General features: G+C 43.6%; 2 protein-coding genes across 2 annotated transcripts; one reads left to right on the top strand and one right to left on the bottom strand.

The window, feature by feature from the left end:
* The first annotated feature begins 4386 nt into the window (after nt 1-4386).
* Nucleotides 4387-12816, top strand: LOC307083898 (bactericidal permeability-increasing protein-like). The gene is made up of 16 exons (XM_079747927.1): nt 4387-4445; nt 5760-5870; nt 5969-6083; nt 6391-6522; nt 7889-8044; nt 8955-9018; nt 9417-9477; nt 9565-9656; nt 9944-10120; nt 10264-10323; nt 10669-10836; nt 11454-11521; nt 11618-11660; nt 12030-12093; nt 12338-12414; nt 12696-12816. Exons 2-16 carry the CDS (start codon nt 5768-5770, stop codon nt 12735-12737), a joined length of 1422 nt encoding a protein of 473 aa, XP_079604053.1. The 5' UTR covers nt 4387-4445; nt 5760-5767; the 3' UTR covers nt 12738-12816.
* A 139-nt stretch (nt 12817-12955) lies between these two features.
* cdk5rap1 (CDK5 regulatory subunit associated protein 1) lies at nt 12956-18339 on the bottom strand. The gene is made up of 13 exons (XM_079747923.1): nt 17851-18339; nt 17666-17769; nt 17541-17575; nt 17263-17363; nt 16948-17158; nt 15926-16046; nt 15464-15694; nt 14727-14824; nt 14579-14634; nt 14348-14478; nt 13745-13894; nt 13379-13516; nt 12956-13187 (listed from the first exon to the last, which is right to left on the bottom strand). The coding sequence occupies exons 1-13, from the start codon at nt 18131-18133 to the stop codon at nt 13059-13061; spliced, it is 1788 nt and encodes a 595-aa protein (XP_079604049.1). The 5' UTR covers nt 18134-18339; the 3' UTR covers nt 12956-13058.
* Nucleotides 18340-21727: the final 3388 nt, after the last annotated feature.

The following is a 21727-nucleotide window of genomic DNA, read 5'->3' as shown; positions in this document are numbered from 1 at the left end:
CAGTGAAGAAGGCGGACGGACTCACTTGGAGGATGGCCCATGATCTCCGCCTAATAAACGACGCCACGGAAGGACCCCCCGAGAGGGTGCCAAACCCGCAGGTGGCGCTCCACGTGGTTAACCCCGACCACCTCTGGTTCTCTGCAATAGACCTGGCCAACGCCTTCTTCTGCATCCCCCTGAACAAAGACTCACAAGACATCTTCTCTTTTACCTGGAGGGGAGAAAAACTCACCTACACCCGAATGCCACAGGGGTACCGATCGACCCCCACCATATTCAACGACTGTGTGCGGAAGGACCTCAAGGACACTGTACTTCCCGACGGAGTGGTTATGGTTCAATATGTAGACGACATCCTGCTCGCCGCGCCTACCAGACAAACCTGTGTGGATGCTACCAAGACCCTGCTCGAAACCCTAGGGAAAGCAGGGTACAAGGTCAAGCGGCCCAAACTACAGGCTGTCCGGCCCAGGGTGAAATTCCTGGGGAGGCTGATCGGAGAAGATACCAGAGACATGACCCAGGATACCCGAGAAACCATCCTGAATTACCCAAAACCCGCCACGGTTCGCCAAATGTTGGCCTTCCTGGGCCTGTGCAACTACAGCCGCCAGTACCTCCCGGAATTCACAGAGCGAACGTCCGAACTCCGCCAGATGGTCACCACAGCCGGGGCCCGAAACCTACGGGCCCCGCTGGAGTGGGACTCAGGAAAAGACACCGCCTTCCATCAGCTGAAACAAGCCCTCCACTCAGCCGCCGCCCTCCAAGCCCCCGACTATACGGCCCCCTTCCATCTGGACGTCACACAGAGGAACGGAAATGTAGCGGCCACCCTCTGGCAGGCAAAGCCCGGCACCCGAAGGATCCTCCACTATCACAGCTCGGCCCTACCCACTCCGGGCCTAGGACTCCCTCACTGTGCCAGACATCTCATGGCCATCGCCATCGCCCTACGGAAGACACAGTTCCTCACCATGAACAACCCCACGGTAGTGCACACCACCCACGGAGTCAAGGCTGCAGTGGAGAGCTCACTCTTCACCCTGTCGGCTGCCATTACCCAGATCCGGTTGACCGAGGCCCTGACAGATCCCTCGGTGAGCTACTCAACAAAAGGAGTAAATATGACCGGAGAGTATCCCGCAGACACAGACGGCACCCCCCACAACTGCGCGCCTCGCATCCTGTCGGAACTCCGAGCACGACCAGACCTCCAAGGGACCCTCCCTCGCCCTGCAGCCTCTGACTTTGAGGACGAGCTCCCCTACACACTCCCAACCTACGCCTCCGAAGAGACACTCCCAGCCCCCGCCGACGACTGTGTCCCCGCCGAGCCGGACATCTACCCGTGAGTGCGAGTGGCCTCTCCAGATGCACGGCCCCGGCGTCCTGTTTCCATCACCGTCGGCTGACACCCCACCGCAACACCCCTTCCCTCTTCCCCCCCCCCCCGCCTGTGACGTGCTAGTAACCTCTCCAGGTGGGCTGCCCCATTCCCGTCCCCGCCAACGGCATCACCCCCCTCCCACCTGAAGCACCCACGACGCCCGGACCAGGGATCTGCGTTCCGGTACCAGGGGCTGCGGCCCGCTCCCTTAAGGCTTGAGGGCACCCCTGGCTGTATTCGCTTCTGTACGCTTCACTGTTTTTAGCCGCTCCCATATCTATGCCCGCGTCTACGCAACCGACGCCGGGAACGTAAATGTTGTTGTTTATATCGCTGTCCCACTAGATGGAGCTCGGGGATTCACACGGGCGAGATTCCAGGGGCCTTGATTGCCCGTTTATCAGATGAGGTCCTGAGCGCAGTTGAATAAAAGGGTCTAATGCTCAGGTGGCGCCTTGCGACCTCCTGCCCATGATGACGCTCAGGACTATTCCATGGTTTCAGTTGTTCCCGTGCCCCGGGCCTACCCTGGATGCCCCATGCGTGTGATTGCTTGTTGTAACACGACCAGTCAACTCCTCCTCACATCCTTAGTGTGTGGTCCTCTGGGGATGGGTTGAGGGGGATTGCCATTCGCTATCTGCCTCATATCTTCGCTATTATTTAGGGACACGTTTCGTGGTTACATTTCTTTCCTGTGATCGTTAGTGTATTTGTGTGATTGTTGCATTTATATTGTTATTGTTTAATAATGTTATGATGGTAGTCCCGCGCTGGAGTCCTATCCCTCGTACCCCTAATGAGTAAAAGTCGTCTTGCGACGACTTGAGGGGGATATGTTGGGGCAAAATAACCTGCTGAGCACATCACATGTACATTATAAATATAGCTAACTCCTACCCTAGCTTAATGAGCACATCACATGGCAGTCACCTTATAATATAGTCAACTTTTAACACATAACACATACATGAGAATATAGTCAGGTCAGGGCCAGAGCCAGGGCCCCATATCTCCTCCCGGCAGATGGTAGACACTCAGACAATGCACCAGTCATCCTCAAGGACGGGAGGACCACAACGGGTGATGCTCTGAAGCTCTCCCCCGTAAGGAGGAACACAAGAAGATATACATGCATACACTAGTGCCTGGGAACCAAGGTCAAGTAAAAACACACAGAACCACACACATCTCAAACGCACACACCTCATCACGAGGAGATACAGCATAAGACTGTATCACTCTGAGACTCTTCACCTTCTTCCGAAGCAGACCTTCCACGGAGGCGAAGCTCCGGACGAACCATCAGCGCTGATTAGGGACTTAGACATATTCGATTTCTCACGCTTATGACTCTGTATAACCGTTGCCACTTTACTTAATAAATCCAAGGTCCTCGTGCCGATAGACTTTATTACCTCTCCGTCTCATTTCATCTGGTCTAGTAACTAGACAGACCGTTTTTCCCAACAAAAGTAACAGACAGCATATATCCATACAAAAGCAAGCAAACTACGTTTTGTCAAATTATTTAAGCGTTTATCAACCGCACAACATTAACCCTAACCAAGTTTAACTTACCACAGCGGTTAGAAAGATGGCTACCGAAAGTTCTGGATCAGCTCTGGGATGGCGCGTCTTTGCCGGAAATGTGGGGGTGTGGTCAAATCAACACTCACGGTGTGAGAATCCCCTAACGACGAAAATCTACACCAACACTTTCATCAAAAAACTCTCCTGGTGTATATTATGATCAATTCAGTGTTAAAATAACACTGCACCCTGTTGATTAACACCAACACTGAAAAATTAACACCCGCAGTTTTGCTGTGTATGTAGGATGTTTTTCTTTTCCCTCTCAATGATTTCATAATTGTACATTGTTTTTCTTATTTTATTTTTTTATTTTTTTTTGTTATCTGTTCTCTTTTCGTCTCTATCCTGTTTTCGTGTATTGTTGATTTATTGTATGTTTTTCTTGTTAAATTTGGACCTCAGGAAGAGTAGCTGTTGCCTGGTGTAATGGCTAATGGGGATCCTAATAAACTAAACTATACTAAACTAAACTAAACCAAAACCACAAAAGGCCCAAGCTACATTATGAGGCTTTCTCAGAACAGTGATCCATCTGCTGTTTATTGAAGAGGTTTGAGTGGACTTACAACAAGCAGGTGACTTTTAGGTGACCTGCTTTGCACACCTTATGATGAGAAGATATTTTAAAAATATATGGGATTAAATAAAAAAATGATACCCTATTTGCATGATGTTGGCAAGTTCATTCAGTAAGTTGGGTACAAACTACATTTGTGAAACAATTTTGAAACAAAGAATAATGTTTTTCTTTGAAGCTGCGATTTGACAGATTGCATTTTTGACTTTGTTCCGAATCTAAGAAAGTATTTAAAAAATATAAATATGCGAAGAAGGAAGGTTAGCAGACACGATGATATGATGTGTATAGTGCTGTGAGAAATAAATTAATGAAACACCAGAATACAGGTGCTGCCAACCTCAAAAGCACAACCTCTTGCTCTTCCTGTCTCTTCAGGTGACCTCATGCATCAACCTCATCAATGTTTAAGGTGAAGCCAAACTTTGGTATTCATTGATTTTTCTCCAATCTACCAAAGGGTCTGGGAGAATGCAGTTCAATATTTGATTGATCAAATTAAGGACATGTCATAATGTATAATGCATGTCAAGAGAAGATATATTGTCCAAGGTAGAGTCCATCAATTTATCGTGACTTTGAAAAAAGGGTCAAACAATGCATAATAACAGGCTCTAGCTTGTTGGCAAATGAATGGGGAAGATCCACTGTTGGTACATTCAGTACATGATTGCACTTCACCTTCTCTTTAATGAAGCAGAAGTATGAGCAATTGTCTCTTGAACATCTGGGAAAGTCCACCATTCTGTGCCACGCCTGCATTCACTTAACTCACTTATATAAGCCTTCCGCTTCCATGACTCCATGCACACTGCCTGCCTGCAGACCAGAGTCACACATCAGGAACGGCCACTCAGAGAGGTTCTGCGTCTGGTTCAGGTAATCACTGCCTTACCGGCTCTATACTTAAACCACACTCATTTTGTTCTAGTTTGATGTTGTTTAGGGTCAGGAGTGCTGGTATGAAAATGATTTAGTAATTTGTTCTAGAAAGCAACATTGTGTTGTTTACTTGCTTGGCCTTTCAAAAATTAATGGAAAAAATGGTTCCTAACTTCAACATTTAATGCCATATAGATAATTGCAAGGGATTTATGTAGAGTATGTTTGTTAAGTATGTATATTTTCCCAATAGTAGTAAATAAAATGGCATTTAATGGTTAGGGTCAAAATATAAACAAGCTTTCATCTGTTACAAAACGTTTTCATAGTTTACACACCCAGATCACAGTTCTGGAATTTCCAAAGTTGCCTCAAGGCAACATCTATCTATAAGTACATTTTCCGAATAGTAGTATATAAAATGGCTTTTACTTTATGGTTTATGCAAAAATAGGCCGTAACTTTAATTTGTGCCTTAATGTTTTCTCCTAGTTCTCCTAGTTTACACTCATTACACTCAGGGTTAGGGTTAGGGTTAGCTCATTTCTGAGTAGCCTCACTGCATACATTAGTTCATTCTCAATCAAACCTGTTGGTCTCAAATATCTCAACAATCAACGGAATGATATGCACAGTGGCTATGCAAAGGAACTCATCCATTTACATTTTTATTCAAACATGTTTAAGTGAAATTTGAGCCAATAACAAGTATTTCATAAACCGTGATGGCTGTGTGCCCATCTGTGTGAAACCGCAAAAAAGTTAAGCAACTTTCAAACTGCCATTTTCTGCACACGAGTGGAATGGTCAAATAGAGACGGAAATACCCAAATGGCAGCGGGATAAATTAAAAAGATGACTTTTTCCAGCTAACCTTAATCTACATTTAATTTAATAAAATGCCAGTTGGTCTTCTGGCTTGTCATGGGTCATGTGACCCAATTAGTAGTCCTGAGAGACTGCTTCTATGCAGGCTTTGCATGAACATCCGCCTCATTGTTTTGGTGAAGACCTCCAAGATCCACTCAAACACTGAAACCCCCATTATTATTTTTTCATCAACCTATGAGCAAAATTGGCTGCTATACAGAATTGTTCACAAATATAAAGACATGAATAAAAACAACAATAAACAGGATTTACCATTCAATCAGTACGTAAACTTCCATTAAGCACACCTTCAGTGTCAACTTCCACAGCAGGAGCCTTCAAATCTGTCAATATGTAGATACAGAATGCAGCACTGCATAGTGCTCTCCCTGCTGTACTCTTGTTCTGTATTGATACTGTATTCTTTTCTCTGCGTGTCAGAACTCAAGATGTTCCCATGGCGATGGCTGGCTCTGCTGGCTCTCATCCCGCTTTCCCTGAGCGCCAATGCGGGGGTCAAGGTCAAACTGACACAGAAAGGACTTGATTTCGGTGGGTTCCAGTCCTCATCTTCGCTGTTTACAAACTTATTCATGTTTAACTGTACACAACATAACCTCTACACACTTTGTATTCCTTTCCATTTCCAGGCAGAGAGCTCGTCGTGGCATCTCTGCAAAAGAAACTGATGACCATTACGGTGCCAAATATCTCGGGGAAAGAGCGGGTAAAGCCCATCGGCAAGGTCGGCTACAGTGTGACCGAGTAAGACAAGGAAGCTCACACCTCTGCACCCACTACACCAACTCCACTCGGTGCCATTGCCATGTTCACTTAATTTTGTTTACGTCTTTGATTTGATTAGAATCAGCATTCATTTTTCCGTTCGTTGTTAAGAAGACCTACAATATCCGTTGTATTTTTACAGCCCTTTATCACTTTATCAATTTTAAAGCCCCACAGTTTGCCAACCCCCCTAAGCCTACTCTGTTGTTCTTTTCCACCATTATCTATATAGTTTTGTTGTGCGACATAGGCAGTTATTTTCCCCTTTTCTTCCGGTGTAATTCAGCATGCGTATTGTGAAGCTGGGTCTACCCAGCTCGGCAATAGGTCTGGTGCCAGGGACGGGCTTCACCCTGACCATCAATAACGCCTTTCTCAGCCTCCATGGGAAGTGGAGGGTGAAGTTCTTGAGATTCATGTAAGTAGGACAACTGCAGCCGTTAACAGCTACATATTGTCATTTGTCTGGTCTCTTCTATTTAAGATAAAGGTAAATATTAGATACACTCATTGATGTATCGGTTAGGGCATCATGCTTATAGGCATGCAAGTTGATGGTTCAAACAACCCAGGACCTCTTGTCAGGGGGTTTCAGGTCTTGGGATGCTATGCTAGACTTTCCTGTACCCTTATCTCATCTGCCCTAAAGAAATGCAACCCTTGTTAAAGGGGACATATTATGAAAACAACGCTTTTCCTGGGATTTGGGGCGTTGTTTTGGTTCTCTGGTGCTACCACACGCATACAAACTTTGAAAAAAAGTCTGTACATGATTTTTTGAGTGAGATATGCATTTCTGAAAGTACCCCGCCTACAGTTACCGAACAAGCGAGTCAGTTTCCGCGCCCCCTCCTACGTAGGAAGGGGGCACAGTTGAATATTACCACGCATTTCCCCACTCCCCTCCAATCACAGCATAGCTAAGATTTTGTGGACCAGCGGACCAGCAGCTCCGGCGGGGGGGAACTCGGCGGCAGCTCAGCTCCGGGAGTACAATCCCTTTCTCTGCCGGCGGCACCACCGGAGCTGCCGGACTGCCGCCGAAGCTTCGGCGGAAGTCAGGAGGAGGAGACATGGAGAAGAAAGGGATTGTACTCCCAGAGCTAAGCTGCCGGACTGCCGCCGCCGAGCTACCCCCGCCAAACTTTTCAGCTCCCGAAACTTCGGCGGCAGTCCGGCAGCTCCGGCGCGGAGAGCTCGGCGGTAGTACGGCATCTCAGCTCCCGAGAGAGTCAAGGCCAAAGATCCTTCTCCAATTCTACTCATCCATGGCCGAGATATCCCCCACTACGAGTCTTTACTTGTTGTGAAAGTGCCAGAGACGTCAGATATAATATTATTATATAATATTATTGTTATATTATATTATATAGATATAGAGCTCCAGGAGTCCGCAAACGGCAACAATCCCTCCTCCATGCTGTGGTTCAGTCTGACAGCTCATTGGTCAATGGGCAGCAGCTCATTTGCATTAAAGCTCCAGACACCAGAAACAGTGCATTCTGAAGGGACTGAATCAGAGGGGAATAGTGGTAGGCGAGAATCTTTTTCCTAAAAGCTATTTCCAGCAAACTGCTTCAAAAACATGTTTTCTGGAACGCAAATACTATGTTTACTTGTTGTGAAAACGCCATAATATGTCTCCTTTAAGGAAAAGGGTAATAAGCAGACGTTATACTTTACGATCCTCTAATCTATGAAAGCAATAACCTGCCCCTCATTTTAATATCCTCTCAATGACATGATAAATCTCTTTTGCTCTTCCCCCCACTGGTTCTGAACAGAAAGGACAGGGGCTCCTTCGACCTGGCCATCAAGGCCCTGACCATCACCACCAGTATCTCCCTCCGCAGCGACAATCTGGGCCTCCCGGCTGTGGCGATGGCCAGCTGTGACTCCACACTGGGGGGGGTGAGCATCAAGTTACATGGAGGTGCCAGGTGAGAACCCAACACTTCTCATTAAACACAACGGTGACTGGGTTGTGTTGTGATTTTTGGATTGCAGGGGCAGGATAGGGCAGTGGTTTGAGGGTGTTTGGCTCCGAGCTAAAAAGGTAGCAGGTTCCATCCCCAATGCCCGCTGCTCATTTTTAGTGTCCTTGAGCGAGATGCCATGTGTCAATTAAGGACCTGTGAATGAATTGACTTGAATTCACGGTAGGTTGCTTAGGAAACTAGCATTTGCTGAAACAAGCTGAATGGACAGGGAATAGAAATGACCTCTAGCTAGGTGTCACTGGTTTGAATCATGGAGTTGTTCTGTTCCATGATCATGCAAGTTCTCAGACCAAACACGACACACCCAAGCAGTAATGGGGTAGTCTGGCTATTGCCAGACCAAGCTCAATCTTAGATTGCATGTTGGTCTGGGGAAGCTGCCATAATTTCCTTCAGCACAAGAGGCGTGATCAACGGGCCTAGTTCAACTGACACTGTATACGATTGGCTGCTTGCCGTCGCTTCCCTGTCGTTATTGTGTTAAACCAGCCAATAGCGCCCCAAGGGGAAAAGCCAGCTTGGTGATTGGCTCCCGCAAAAACGTGTCGGAAGCAGAAAGAAATGTATTGCTCTTTTCCAGACCCTTCTGTAGGGCGAACTCAAATTGCCGGCAGAATGGGCGGGGCTACCCAGTCTAGTAATGGGGGTCATTGGGGGGCCAGCATGTTGGCCCCCCAAGGTGTTGCCAGGTGTTGCCAGTCCATCATTGTGGAGTCATCCTGTCTGACACATTGCAGGTTAAGACAACCACCTCCTAGACTTTCCAGGCAGGGAGAGAAAAGAGGATGGATTTACTTTGATTAAACCTGTGATGCTTCTGTTAATCATTCGGACAATGTGTTTTTTTAAGCTGGCTGTACAATCTTTTCACCCGCTTTATTGAAAAAGGAATGCGCAGCCAATTGCAGAAAAAGGTGAGAACATTGTTTTCTTGTGATCTCCTATACTGTTTCAGAAAAGGGAAGTGTATGGTGGTTGGTGAGGTCCCCCCTTCACTGTAAAGCGTGTTTGAGTGTCTAGAAAAGCGCTATATAAATTCAATCCACTGTTATTATTATCATTATGGGACAGTGTGTGTATTTCAAGTAAAACTCATAAAGGGGTGATGGATGGCGCCTTTTGGATCGAATGTAAACTGGATGTTATTCAATTAGAAGTCCCAAGTTTTGTTGCCCTTGGCAAAAAGACAAAGAGTTTTTGTTTCAGCTTTGTTTCTGAAAAATTAATTGTTGTCACATGTTCCGGAAGATAGTATTACACGCATTATTTCTGCTATTAAAAAAGGCCCATTTTATGCTCTTTTGCATTGCAGATATGCCCTCTGGTGGCAGAATCGGTATCTAGTATGAACCAATTCCTAAAGACCCTCAACGGTAAACTGTTATTAATGAAACCTCAACAATAATTTCCACAACATCATTTTTTGTTGTTGGATGATGTGAATGTTTCTTATCCTTCAGTGCTGGCCCCAGTGGACCGCTATGCAGAGATTGCATATCCCATGGTGTCCTCCCCGGAGATTTCAGACTCCTCCATAGGATTAAACCTGAAGGTGAGTTCATCCTGGTCGGGCTCACTGGCTTTCTAAAAAAAAGCTATTAAGTAGCTTATGTGCGGTCACATAAATGAGTCAAAGCCAATGTAATACTAATTCAGCTCCAATACTGGAATTAATTTGAGTCAAGAAATGTTTGTATACACTACAAATTCATATAAGTGGGTAAAACTATGAAGTGCCAGGGACATTACTCTGCATAATCTACATATTGCCTCTCCACTACACCACACCACTGCCTTCCCTCTTCATGAGAACCAGGTATAAACACATCTTTCCTCCAGGGTGAGTTCTACAACATCGGCCACCACATGGAGCCCCCCTTCTCCCCCACACCCTTCTTCCTCCCCAACCAGGAGCAGGGCATGCTCTACATCGGCCTGTCCGCCTTCACCGCCAACTCCGCCAGCTTTGTGTACAACAAGGCCGGCACCCTGAGCCTCAACATCACCGATGACATGGTGAGATAATGACTACTGGTTTAGGAATTCTGGGAGATTCTAAAAGTTTGGGAATCTGGAAAATACTCTGAAGGGAAATGTTCATGTTTTTCTTCCAGAGATTGACATAGCACCACCTTTGATGCCTGTCTTTGTTTCGACAGATTCCTCGAAGTTCTCCTATTCGTCTGACCACAGGAACGTTTGGAGTGTTCATTCCACAGGTGAGAGAAGAATCACACAATTCAAAGTCAAAGTCTTTACTTTGAAGATGACAGAACAGAACAGAACACTAGGCACAACTCAAAACTATGCACGTAACTTATATGAATGGAATATAACATCCCAAAAACATACATACAAAATTATGTTAGATGAAAAGGTACATTAAACATATAACAGCATTATACATACAAGCAAATAATTATTCAATCTTAACATCAATTTAGGTGGAGTAGGAAAAGTAGAAGGAAATGCATATCTACAATAAGTGTGAATTCACATTTTCCACATGTTAAGTGTTATAAGTCTATTGTGATGGCAACATGTGATCTTGGGGATTGTTCTAGATCGCCAAGCTGTTCCCAGGTCTGATGATGGAGCTCCAGTTGAAGACGTTGAAGGAGCCCCTCTTCAACATAGAGGCCAACAAAGTGACCGTGGATGCCAAGAGCTCCCTGACAGCCTACGCCATCCTCGCCAACACCTCCCTTGCCCCCCTGTTTGTGCTCAACTTGGTAGGATCCCTTAAAATTACAACGTGCAGTAACTGTCAATGGGTATGATTGAGTAAAAACGCTGTCAAGGTAACGGTAGTGTGTGTTATGTAGTGGGAGACGATGACATTACCTGGCTAAGTATGGGTCTAAAAGAAACAAATACAAAATTCAAAACTGAATATGAAGGGTTAGTAGGTGTATAAGCAAAATGAATTATCATGGAGGGGAAACTCTTTCTGCAGCAGAAACCACAATATAAACCCAACACATATCCACACATCCGGTTATGTGTTGAAATAAGAAACACATATTCCCCCCCCCCCGGCAAGACTTCTGTGTAGGGGGCCGGTATGGGCCTGAAATTCCCGGGCTGAAAAAGGGTCCCACTCCGCCCCTGGCCCAACCCATTCTTGCTGGCCTAGGCCACTTACACAAAGCGGCCTAGTCTTATTACAGAGACTCAGGATTCCATACAAGGCCACCATAAAAAATGATATCACAGATGTCCTTAAACAGAAGTCCAGTCTTGCTGGACTTCTGTTTTTATGGAATCCACAAAATTATCTTTAGAAAATATAGAAGGTAAAGAAAGCAAAGTGTTATAGGAATGTGTTGTCATGTGTTGTCTGCAATAGGATTTTAGTGTCAGCGCACGTGTCAACGTGGTCGGGAATAAACTGGCGGGAGCGGTCACCTTAAACCAGTAAGTACATACAATAATATAACCACAAGGTTTAATTAGTCAAAACCAGCCACAGATTACATTGCATCATATTATAGCCATCTCCAATGTTTACAGGTTGGACATGTCCCTTGGGAAAAGCTACGTTGGGGACTTCAAGGTAAGTGGACGGACGGATGGATAAATAAATGACATTTGGAGGCTTTTATCGGAGCCCTCTATAATGGGTGGTCCTAGTATGAATATAACTATGAATCAAGGCAGCCTGCAACCCTCCTAACCCTACAAGTTACAGATTCTAGATATGCCATTTGACAAATTGGGAAAAAAGTAATCCTTATTTGATTGGTTGGCCATTTGCTCTTTAGTAGCCTAAAGGCATACACTTACTAATTGTATTTGCTAGTACACATTCTAAAATGCTTTGGTCATGCACAAATAGATGTTATCTCTAATTAACAGTGAGTAAACCACATACTTCAGTGACCTGTGCCTTTACATCGTGATTAACCAGCTGTATACCCTATAGGTCGGATCCCTTAGCAACATCTTCCAAATAGTCCTCAAGTTCGCGGTGTTACCCACAGTTAACGGTGAGAACGTCAATCACGCTACATTACAATCTCTACATTCATGATCAGCTTTATATTTTATGCATCATATATAGTTAGAGCACAAATGTATTTAATTTAATCAGTGTCAAGGAAAAGGGGTTTTAGAAAATTAGAAAGTAAAAAATAAAATTAATTAAAAATATATATATATTTCTAGAATTTATAAATGTATATGTAAATTGCTAACTAATTAGTGACCATTACTGAATATTTTCCTTCACAGTGAGACTTAAGGAGGGCTTCCCTCTACCCAGCCTGGGGAAATTCAGCCTGAAAAACACCAAGCTGCAAGTCCTGAAGGTCAGACAACCTTCAGCCGATCCTTCACACCACCCCTCATGACCCCACACAACATGGGCTTAGTCACCTAGCGGCCATCCTGGTTTTAAATGCTGGCTGGGAGGGGGAACTAAGTGTCAAATTCCTTCCACATTCGGTTCCCCCACCCAGCTACTATTAGAACCGAGATTGGACTAAGCTGGCCACTGTGCCAAGTGCTGGATGTGATGTCATGATCCCGGTGAACACTTGCCTGCTGTGTCACTCTTTGATAACTCTTGCTCTTGTGTTTTTGGGTCCAGGGCTACATAATGATCGGGACAGACCTCCAGATTTCAGGATGAAAGTTCCTGAAAACCAACAGATCACTCCAGACATCTGTCCGAGAACAAGACAGAAATTAAACCTTGAATTCCCATTTTGTTCTGGGATCAATAAGCATTACATTATAAGTTTGTAATCACTTTCTTTGATATGGTTTGAAGGCTTGTTTCAATTATGACACAAATTTGTAGTTTTCTATGTTTTTTAATGCACACTGTAAACTCAGACATCCATGTATAAACACCAACAAAACCATTTTACCTTTAAGTGTATGAATGCTTCATAAGTTACATTAAATACATTTGCTTTCAACAATACTTTTGCTGCATCTTGTGTGGATATTAGACAAGGGTTCTAGAAGCTTCTGTGTCGAGCTGGCCAATCAGATTATCCCGCAGTACTGGTTGGTCACTTAGAGAACCGAGGCTCAGAGCCCGCCCCCGAAGACTCTGGGAGTTTGCCGACGTTATCTAGAGAGGGCAAGGCACAAAAGACAAAACACTAGCATTTACAAACAAGTGCCATCTAATTATAACCTACATTAACAGTAAAAAGGAGACATTCAATAGTTACGTACAGTCTCAAATTAAAAGAAATTGTCAAGAAGAGAATATCAAGCATGTTATAGTTCTATTGCAATGAACCCGAGAGCGAAGCATACCTTCACTAGTATGTAGTCTCCAGCTTTGGCCTCGGCCATACCAGAGTCCAGAGAACTGTCCCTCCCCTCCCGGGGGAAAATCACCTTCACGTTCCCGTCGCTCCTGCCACACAAGTCCTGGGCCGATCTCTTACTAGCCTGAACAAAGATACAAACATCGACCATAACCAGATATCGGCATGAATATGGCAGATAATAACTTGTTCTAAGGTGGCATTTCATCAAGAAATAGACATCACTGTGCCATGTGGCTGTGTTTCTATCCACCGTCTGATGTCATGGCACAATGGCGTCCCGTCCATCGACACCCTTATGACCGTTGGGCCTACATGTAATGGTTAGGCGGGCTGTGGCTGCAGTACTTACCCCCTCCACCAGGACGAGCTGTGTGGTGCCCACCAGGGCGCTGTTGACCTTTGCCGCCTCTTCCCTAAAGGCAGAGATGAGCTCCTCCAGCCGGCGCTGCTTCACCTCACCAGGGACGTCGTCCTGGAGGGCGTGGGAGGCGTGCGTTTTCTGGAGACCAACGCACATGATAAGATCCTTTAGCAGGATTTATGTATGCGGCGGGTGTTTTCCCGTTAAAGTTCCTTTAGGCATAATTTGAGAGTCGGCATAGAGCAAGAGAGCTAGATTTTGTAAGAAATGATAACTGGTAGCTGAGGGATAGCCAGGGCATTCTAACAAATTGCACTCAAATCTTCCCTACAGCCTCTATAAACAGGTAGGGGGTGGGGGCATCTTGGTCAAGGATGCCTACAGACAAACTTCAGACATTAGGGTTCTTACCCAGAACATTTTGGCTTAGATTCAAACATAACTATTATTAATTTCCCCCTGTATGAATAAAGTATACAGATTCTGAGCAGACTATCCTGACTTCAATGGGGAACTTAAAAAATATGGTAAACCATTTCCACTGCACTATCCTGTCCTCAATAATTAATAGTGAGTGTGTATGGCACCCACCTTTCTCATGCTGTAGGCGAACAGGAAGCCCACATTGTAGCACACCTCCCTGATGAGAGACAGAGTCTGCAGATGGTCTTCCTCGTTCTCCCCGCAGAAGCCCGCGATGAAGTCACTGCTGAGGCTCACACCTGCCCAGGTGAAAAGTGGATTCACATATATATACCAAGATATCGTAAATCAATCATTATTAGCAGATAAAGTTTAAAATAGAGATGAACCATGCTTTACCGGGGACTATTCTCTTGATGTTATCCACCAGGTCCAGGTAGGCCTCTCTGGTATAGCTGCACATTGAGGAAAGGAAACCAGTGTAAGCTTGGATTCAAAGACTAGGTGGGGCTCAGGCGAAGGAGTAGTGAGTGTGGCGATGTCTCACCCTCGTCTCATGGCCTTCAGCACCTGGCTGCTGCCGCTCTGTGCTGGGAGATGGATCTGCTTGCAGATGTTCCCTCGCTCCGCAATGAGCTGCAGAACCTGCGCAACACAGTGACAATGCATATTCATCGTCCCCTTGTCCCCATCAGGGGTTCCTCCGTATCTTTGGTCAACATCCCATTGTTGCACTTGATCAATATTTTTACGTGCAGGAAATAGGCAACACTGAAACAAATACACAATATTGGAGCATCCTGCTGAGTTAGCTCAGCAGGATCGACGCTTAACCACAGTTTAAGGCCATTTGACCATTATTGGTCGGCCTGTATCTCACTATATGAAAGTGAAATTTAAAGGTTGTAGTGTATTTAACCACCATTTTTCGACAGAAGCCCAGAACATAAAAAAGGCTCTAGAGCACGTTTCAAATCTTAATCGCCATCTTATTTGTAAACTGTGACCTATAGTTTTATAGACTTAATCAAACGTTTTAATCATCAGGGAACAGCATCCCTTCACATACTACTCGACTCTGTCATAGACAACGACATTTGTAAGTACCTACTGGCTACTTACAGGCCACCACAGCTTCCTCTATGTCATTGGAAAGGGGGGGAGGGGGGGGGGGGGGGTATTCAGATGGTTGCAATCATCATCAGTGACAACTCAAGCAAATCATCTCACAACCACAGCATATCTATCCAACCCCCAATGGAAGGGGAGGTGCGTGGGGCCCACCTCGTCTGGAAAGTCTTTGGGGTGCGGGGAGGTGAACCTGATCCTCATGTCAGCGTCGATGTGGGACACCTGGTCCAGCAGGTCGGCGAAGCGCAGCCCGCCCTGCTTGCTGCGGTAGAGGGTCCGGAAGCCGCGGCTCAGCTGGGTGGGGTCTGGCCCACGGTGCTGCTCCTCTGAAGTGTCCCGGTAGCTGTTGACGTTCTGGCCCAGCAGGGTCACCTCTTTAACGCCCTGGCCCCACCACACACACACCATCATACATGTAGGAACACAATGAAAGATTAGAAATCAATCAGGTCATTGAAACACAATGCACTACTTATTTGAATAACCCAAATTTTAATGTGGTATTTGGGATTTCTCAATATGGTAAATGAAGGGATCTTGGCCAGCCTGCCCCACAAAACCCCTTTGAAGTCTAGAGTTATGAAGGGCGGCTGGAGTTATGAGGTCAAAACTCGCCTGGTCAGACAGCAGGCGAACCTCGTCCAGAATGGAGCTCAAAGGCCTGCTCCTCTCTCTGCCGCGGGTGAAGGGAACGATGCAGTAGCTGCACATGTTGTCGCAGCCGCGCATGATGGACCTGCGGGTAAACCCAACTTAATGACAATTACAGATGCAAGCAATATTGGGGAGATAGTTAACTGGATCAGGACAATTCCGTGGAAACTTGTTATGTAGACTCAACAAAGCACGTCTCCAAAACGTACACGACTTTAGATAGCGGAAATAGACAATATGGCCACCAATTGTTTAAGAAAATTATATATATAATAGGTCACGCACACAATTTAGATACAATTTCAATATTGTAGATTAGGGGTGGGGATCACAGGGTACCTCACGATACGATACGATATGCTATACATGGCCCATGATACTGATAATCTCACGATACAGCGATTCTGCAATAATCAATATATAGACAAGAGAAAATCCTATAACAATACAATACTATACTGTCTAACTGTGAGTGACTAAAAATTATTGGGAAATGGTAAAGTGCTTGATTTGGTCCAAACTGAGTTTTCCAGTTACTCTTCTTGAAAAAAGAAATTAATTCAAATAAATAAAAATATCGATATTTGGCGCAATGTATTGATTCTCGTATGTATCACACGAAGAAGGGCAATGATATATATCGCCGTATCGATGTTTAGTCCCACCCGTTGTTAATATGAAGCACTGTCCTTTAGAGCATAGGTGTCGTTATTTAATTATTTGGGATATATAGATATTATTATCTAGCTTTCAACGCATCACCTCTTGGATGATTTAGATAACGCTCATAGTCTGTTCCTGGATTAGGCCATTTTATAAGGTGGTTATCTGAGTAGTAGCTATCAACCTACCCAGGCCTGCCAAGTTTCACGTCTCAAGAATAAACCAGCTCACCAGATATTGTACTAAGGTGAAGACAAAATGGCTGAAATATCAGACCCAAAGGTGACATCTCTGGAGAGCGTATGAGGAGCATGGCTTACACAAACGCACTGTATCCCTGAGGCCCGCGGTGGACGGGCATGACGTCAGCGTAGGTCTCCTCCAATGAGAGCAAGACGTTGCTGACCTGGCGGCCGCTGTCTGCCAGCGTCAGCAGGCGCGGGAGGTCCCGGTAGGCATCAGGGCCCGCCAGAACATCCACTAGCTTCTCCCGCTCCAGGAGTTCAGTCTTCAACCTCTCCGCCATGCAACCTGGTGGACACAAAGCATTCATTATTTGTTAGTATATTTTTTGTTCCGTTTTAGATCGTTTTAAGGGATAATTTCATGTACACGTCATTGGTTGAGTGCTTTACCTAAAATGCCAATTTTCATTGGTGTGCGGTTCTTTAAGCGCTTTCTCTTCATGGCTGTAAGTTGTTGCAGTCGGTTCCAGATGGTTTGTTCAGCTTTTTCTCTGAAATACGAAAGAGAAAGATCTTCTGTTGTGATATTTGGAGGAGGACTTGAAAGTGCCATTCATTATTGCAAGAGTCCATGTCATATTCTGATATGATCAGCTTCATTGTTTAAGAAACAAATGGAAGCTTTTGATTTTTGCCAATATTTTGATTTAGTACCCATGGTATCTTACCTGATAGAACATGTTACAAGAAGGACAACATCAGCCTGTTGACATACATACAAAATGTACTTTGATTAAAAATGCCAACATACAATTATTATGTAAGATCCAGTATGTAAATGTAAATTTTGTACCTCATTAGGGTCATTGGTTCGTTGGTATCCCTTCTTTTGCAATACGGACCAGGCTATCTCAGTGTCATTGACATTCATTTGACAGCCATACGTTTCAAAGCAGACTGTAATAACAACACACTCATTAGACAAAGCGTTGACTTGAGCCAAACCAAATGTGTTAAGACCCAGAAATAAAAACGGACCTTTTCTGTCATTTCCCATGTCCAAGTCCTCGGACAGATATGCATGAGGCCCATGGTCTTCCTCGGGAACAAGGAGTGTTTTGTTGACGTCAATTCCTTTGACAAAGTCTTGAAAAGTAGGTCCAGATGACAACTGGGTTTTAAATGTATCTAATGTTGCCCTCTTACTCTGTGGCCTATTGACGTTCTCTGACCTTGAACAGAGACAGTGTTGTGTGAAATGAAATGGTAAAAGCGGTCGGGGAGTGAGAAACAAAGGTCTTAATCTGTTTAAGCACTCCATTATTGACTTCTGTATGGAGAACGATTTGGTCACAAGAGTCAAACAGATGCCTCCGAATCTATGCAAACGTTTTGTTTCGCTGGTCTATATTCCTGATGGTGGATTTGGTTGACAGAGGCGTCACTCGTTCCTCGCTGGTTCATTTTTCATATCAAGTGTGCTTTTAAAATAAGATACAAATAAATAACAATTCAGCCCCAGCTTGTGTAAATACACATCCAACCTTAAGTCCGTCAGATAGACATGTCCCCCCGGTGAGCACCGTCTAGTAGACCGGGTAGTAAAGCTTCTTGGAGTCGAGTAGTTCCATAGGCAGACCGCTTTGTTTTAATAGCACAGTAAAGATTACAAATAAATATAGATACTAAAGAAATCAACGATTTCTACTTGGTTTAGTCACATATAAATAAACAAATCTATGTTTAAAATATGTTGTTGTTGTTGTTGTTTTTTATTGTAATCTTTATTTAACTTAAATTGAACAATGCAGGTAAGAAAAGCTAAAGAGAATGACAACGAGCGGGAAAGGACAACATAATAACCAGAGCCACACACAATAGTCTAGTGTATAGTTGTATTTTGTTACAAATGTAGGCAGAAGATTGGAGAAATTAAGTGGAAAGAGTGGGGGAAAAGTAAGAAACCACAGAGAGGGACATGGAGAATATAGTGGAGGGGGTGGACGAGAGAGAGAGAGATCATGTTGACACCTGTACAGAGAGAAGACCGCAATTCCCTATGATGTCACTGGCACTCAGAGGTCCAGTATAACTGACCATGCCGCCTTTCCATTCAGAGCAAAGATTTAGATACACACTGTTCCAGAGCGTCCTCTGTCCTGTCCTTGCTGAACACAGAGTTGGAGATGAGAAGAGGAGAGAGCATCACATACTGAAAGGACTGCAGGTGATTTCGGGATTCACAGAGAACTTCACAGAGGTAATTTTAACCACATCACCATGTTGCAAGTCAAAAGATAATACCATTTTAAGTAAAAACATGCAAACATATTTGAATTATTTCTCGGTTTAATGGCATTAAACCGTTTTAGTTTTAGTTTTTTGTGTGTGTTTGATTTTGGGTTTGGACTGCTTTTTAGGCCCTATTGCCAGTATGATGAAGTTAATTCCCAGTGGATGCAAACCGAATCCCAATAAAGGGATAGGCCTAGGTCTTTTGTTGACCAAGTTGGGTTTTTATTCAAGCGTTTGCGTTTTGTAATTCATTGTATTATCTTCTCTGTCCATTCATCCAGTCGTCCTCTCTTCTTCGGAAAGAGCCCTGATGATGTGGAAAAATGCCAGGCTGCTATTTTGTTATCTGTTCGTGTCCATATCGTGTTCCCCGATATATCCATCTTTCAGGTCAGTCATTTATGTTGCTTTATTTGTGAGAAAATGCGTTAATGCGTCAATGTTGATGCAACTATTAATTTGTGCCTTATTTTACCTAAATTGTATCCCTTTACAAAAACAACAATAGCAATATTATCAATATATTAATACCAATATTAATCTAAGTAATTATATATATATTTACTATTATTATTGTTGATCATATTATTAAAAAAATTAAATATATGTAGATTTCAGCAAGAACACATGCCATAATTATTAAAAAACGTTATTACTAGAAACAGTAACATTATCATGCTTTGATTAAAAAGCTCTACATGCTCTTTCACATGCCTGACAGACAATAATTCCAGTTTTAAACTGTTAATTGAAAGGAGGAAAAAACAAGTGAATTCAACCTTTTGAAATGTCAATAACAAAATAACATAATTGTATGCGCACAGATAAGGATTAACAAAGAAATATACGCTCTTCACAGTACAATGCTTTTCAATCTTGTTGTACTTAAAAGGGTTGGATCAGTCATTCCCCTCATTTTCCACAGCACTCAATAGCAAAGAAAACAAGCATTTAAGCACAAAAGAACAGACAATTGTCTATTTAGCATTTAGAATAAATGTATTTACACTTCACACATAGGTCTACGTAAAAATGTATTGTGATACAATTTTTTTTTGTTTCTTGTCAAAATAACTTGTTACTATTCTAGGTCACTAATGAAATCCAAGTGTCCTAGTGTAATATTCACCTGATTGTGTTACTGCGTGTTTGTGTTTCAGGTTTGGTCAGAGAGACACTTCCATTGTGTTGACATCCTCAATAGAGGATCCACTGAGACTGTTGGAGGAAGATGGAGCTCCTTCTACTTCAGTGGAGCTGCGGTCAGTTAAAAAAAAAAACCCTATTAGAGACGTGATGACACATAGACATGACGTTGACACACACGGGACATTGGGACACATCATTGGTATACTTCCTGGCATTTAATAACAAGGGTTAAAACATGGTTAGATTCCCAAGAATCTAACCGTCTGTACCCTACCTGACCATACTAACATAACATTCATTTAGCTGATGCTTTTATACAAAGTGACCGGTGATTATTGCAATCAAAAATGAAGATAACAAACAGTTCATGAATCATACAATTTATTAACCTGAAAGGGCTAAACTGAAACAGCACTTAAAGCAAACTGTTTTAAGTGCTGTAATATAAAAATATGCAGGATGGGGTCTAACCCCATCCTGCTCATCAATGGCATGTGTCTGAAATCACTCAAAGCCAATATCGATAAAAGTGTCTAGATAAATTATTTAAATGGTAATTGTTGATGCATATATGCATACCAATAAAGAGCGGTTTCCTTACATTGCAAAAGTCTTTCACTGCAAATGATACGATTGAGTTATACTGCCTAAATTTAAAGGTACTTTCTGAATGTGTTATTTCAGCTCAGGGCGGCATGCAGATGCGGTCTTCACCAACCGCTACAGAAAGGTTCTGGGACAGATCTCCGCAAGGAAGTTTCTTCAAACCATCATGGGAAAAAGACTACAGTAGGTCACTGTTGGTTATTAAACAACAAATTGAGCTGGGATAGTGGCTATAGGGTGTTAGACTTCCAGCTGAAATGTACTGGGTTTGATCCCCAATGTTGTGGACCAGCCTAACCTGAAGGTATAATTGAATTCCCATAACCCCTACCTGCCTATTTAATAAATAATTAATGACATGTCTTAATTCACTCACTTCAAAGAATTTTGTGTCTACTTTATCAGACTAAATCGAAAATAGTTGTAATCACATAAAGGATTTTTCTATGTCTTGAGCGATGCAAGCAACAAAGACTTTTGAACTTTATTTTTCAGAAATGAAAGTGTGGACTTTGTGAAGAGACACCAGTTGGGCATCTTTAAGAGGACCTATGAAGAGGGTCACACAACCTTCCACAGACGGGCATATAGAGCAGTACAACAGGAGGTGACCAACGCCACAAAGCCTGCCAGCCATACACACTCAAACACCTGCATCAACCTCTTGCTTTGACTTTAAGAATACTTTTGTTTTTAAACCCAAACCATGTTTCAACAAGACAGCCTATGTATCTGATCTTTGACGATTATTAATAAGTGTGTTGAGAATGTGGATAACCCAAGCTCCCCAAGTACATTCAGCCTCTTATTTTTTTTTTTAAAGGATCGCTTTGATTTATTGGAATATTTGAAATGTTCCTTACAA

Source organism: Pollachius pollachius, assembly GCF_949987615.1.
Source record: "Pollachius pollachius genome assembly, chromosome: 12".
NCBI lineage: Eukaryota > Metazoa > Chordata > Actinopteri > Gadiformes > Gadidae > Pollachius > Pollachius pollachius.
The sequence above is the reverse complement of the archived record's forward strand: the minus strand, read 5'-3'. Positions and strand labels throughout refer to the sequence as shown.

Excerpts from the sequence above, each read along its gene's own strand:
- LOC307083898 (XM_079747927.1), top strand. The coding sequence starts at position 5,768 with ATGTTCCCATGGCGATGGCTGGCTCTGCTGGCTCTCATCCCGCTTTCC. Across the intron at positions 11,661-12,029 it reads GCTACGTTGGGGACTTCAAG|GTCGGATCCCTTAGCAACAT; the intron begins GTAAGTGGACGG and ends TATACCCTATAG. Across the intron at positions 12,415-12,695 it reads CCAAGCTGCAAGTCCTGAAG|GGCTACATAATGATCGGGAC; the intron begins GTCAGACAACCT and ends TTTTGGGTCCAG.
- cdk5rap1 (XM_079747923.1), bottom strand. The coding sequence starts at position 18,133 with ATGGAGTGCTTAAACAGATTAAGACCTTTGTTTCTCACTCCCCGACCG. Across the intron at positions 17,770-17,850 it reads CATGGGAAATGACAGAAAAG|TCTGCTTTGAAACGTATGGC; the intron begins GTCCGTTTTTAT and ends TTGTTATTACAG. Across the intron at positions 17,364-17,540 it reads CTTGTAACATGTTCTATCAG|AGAAAAAGCTGAACAAACCA; the intron begins GTAAGATACCAT and ends TTCGTATTTCAG.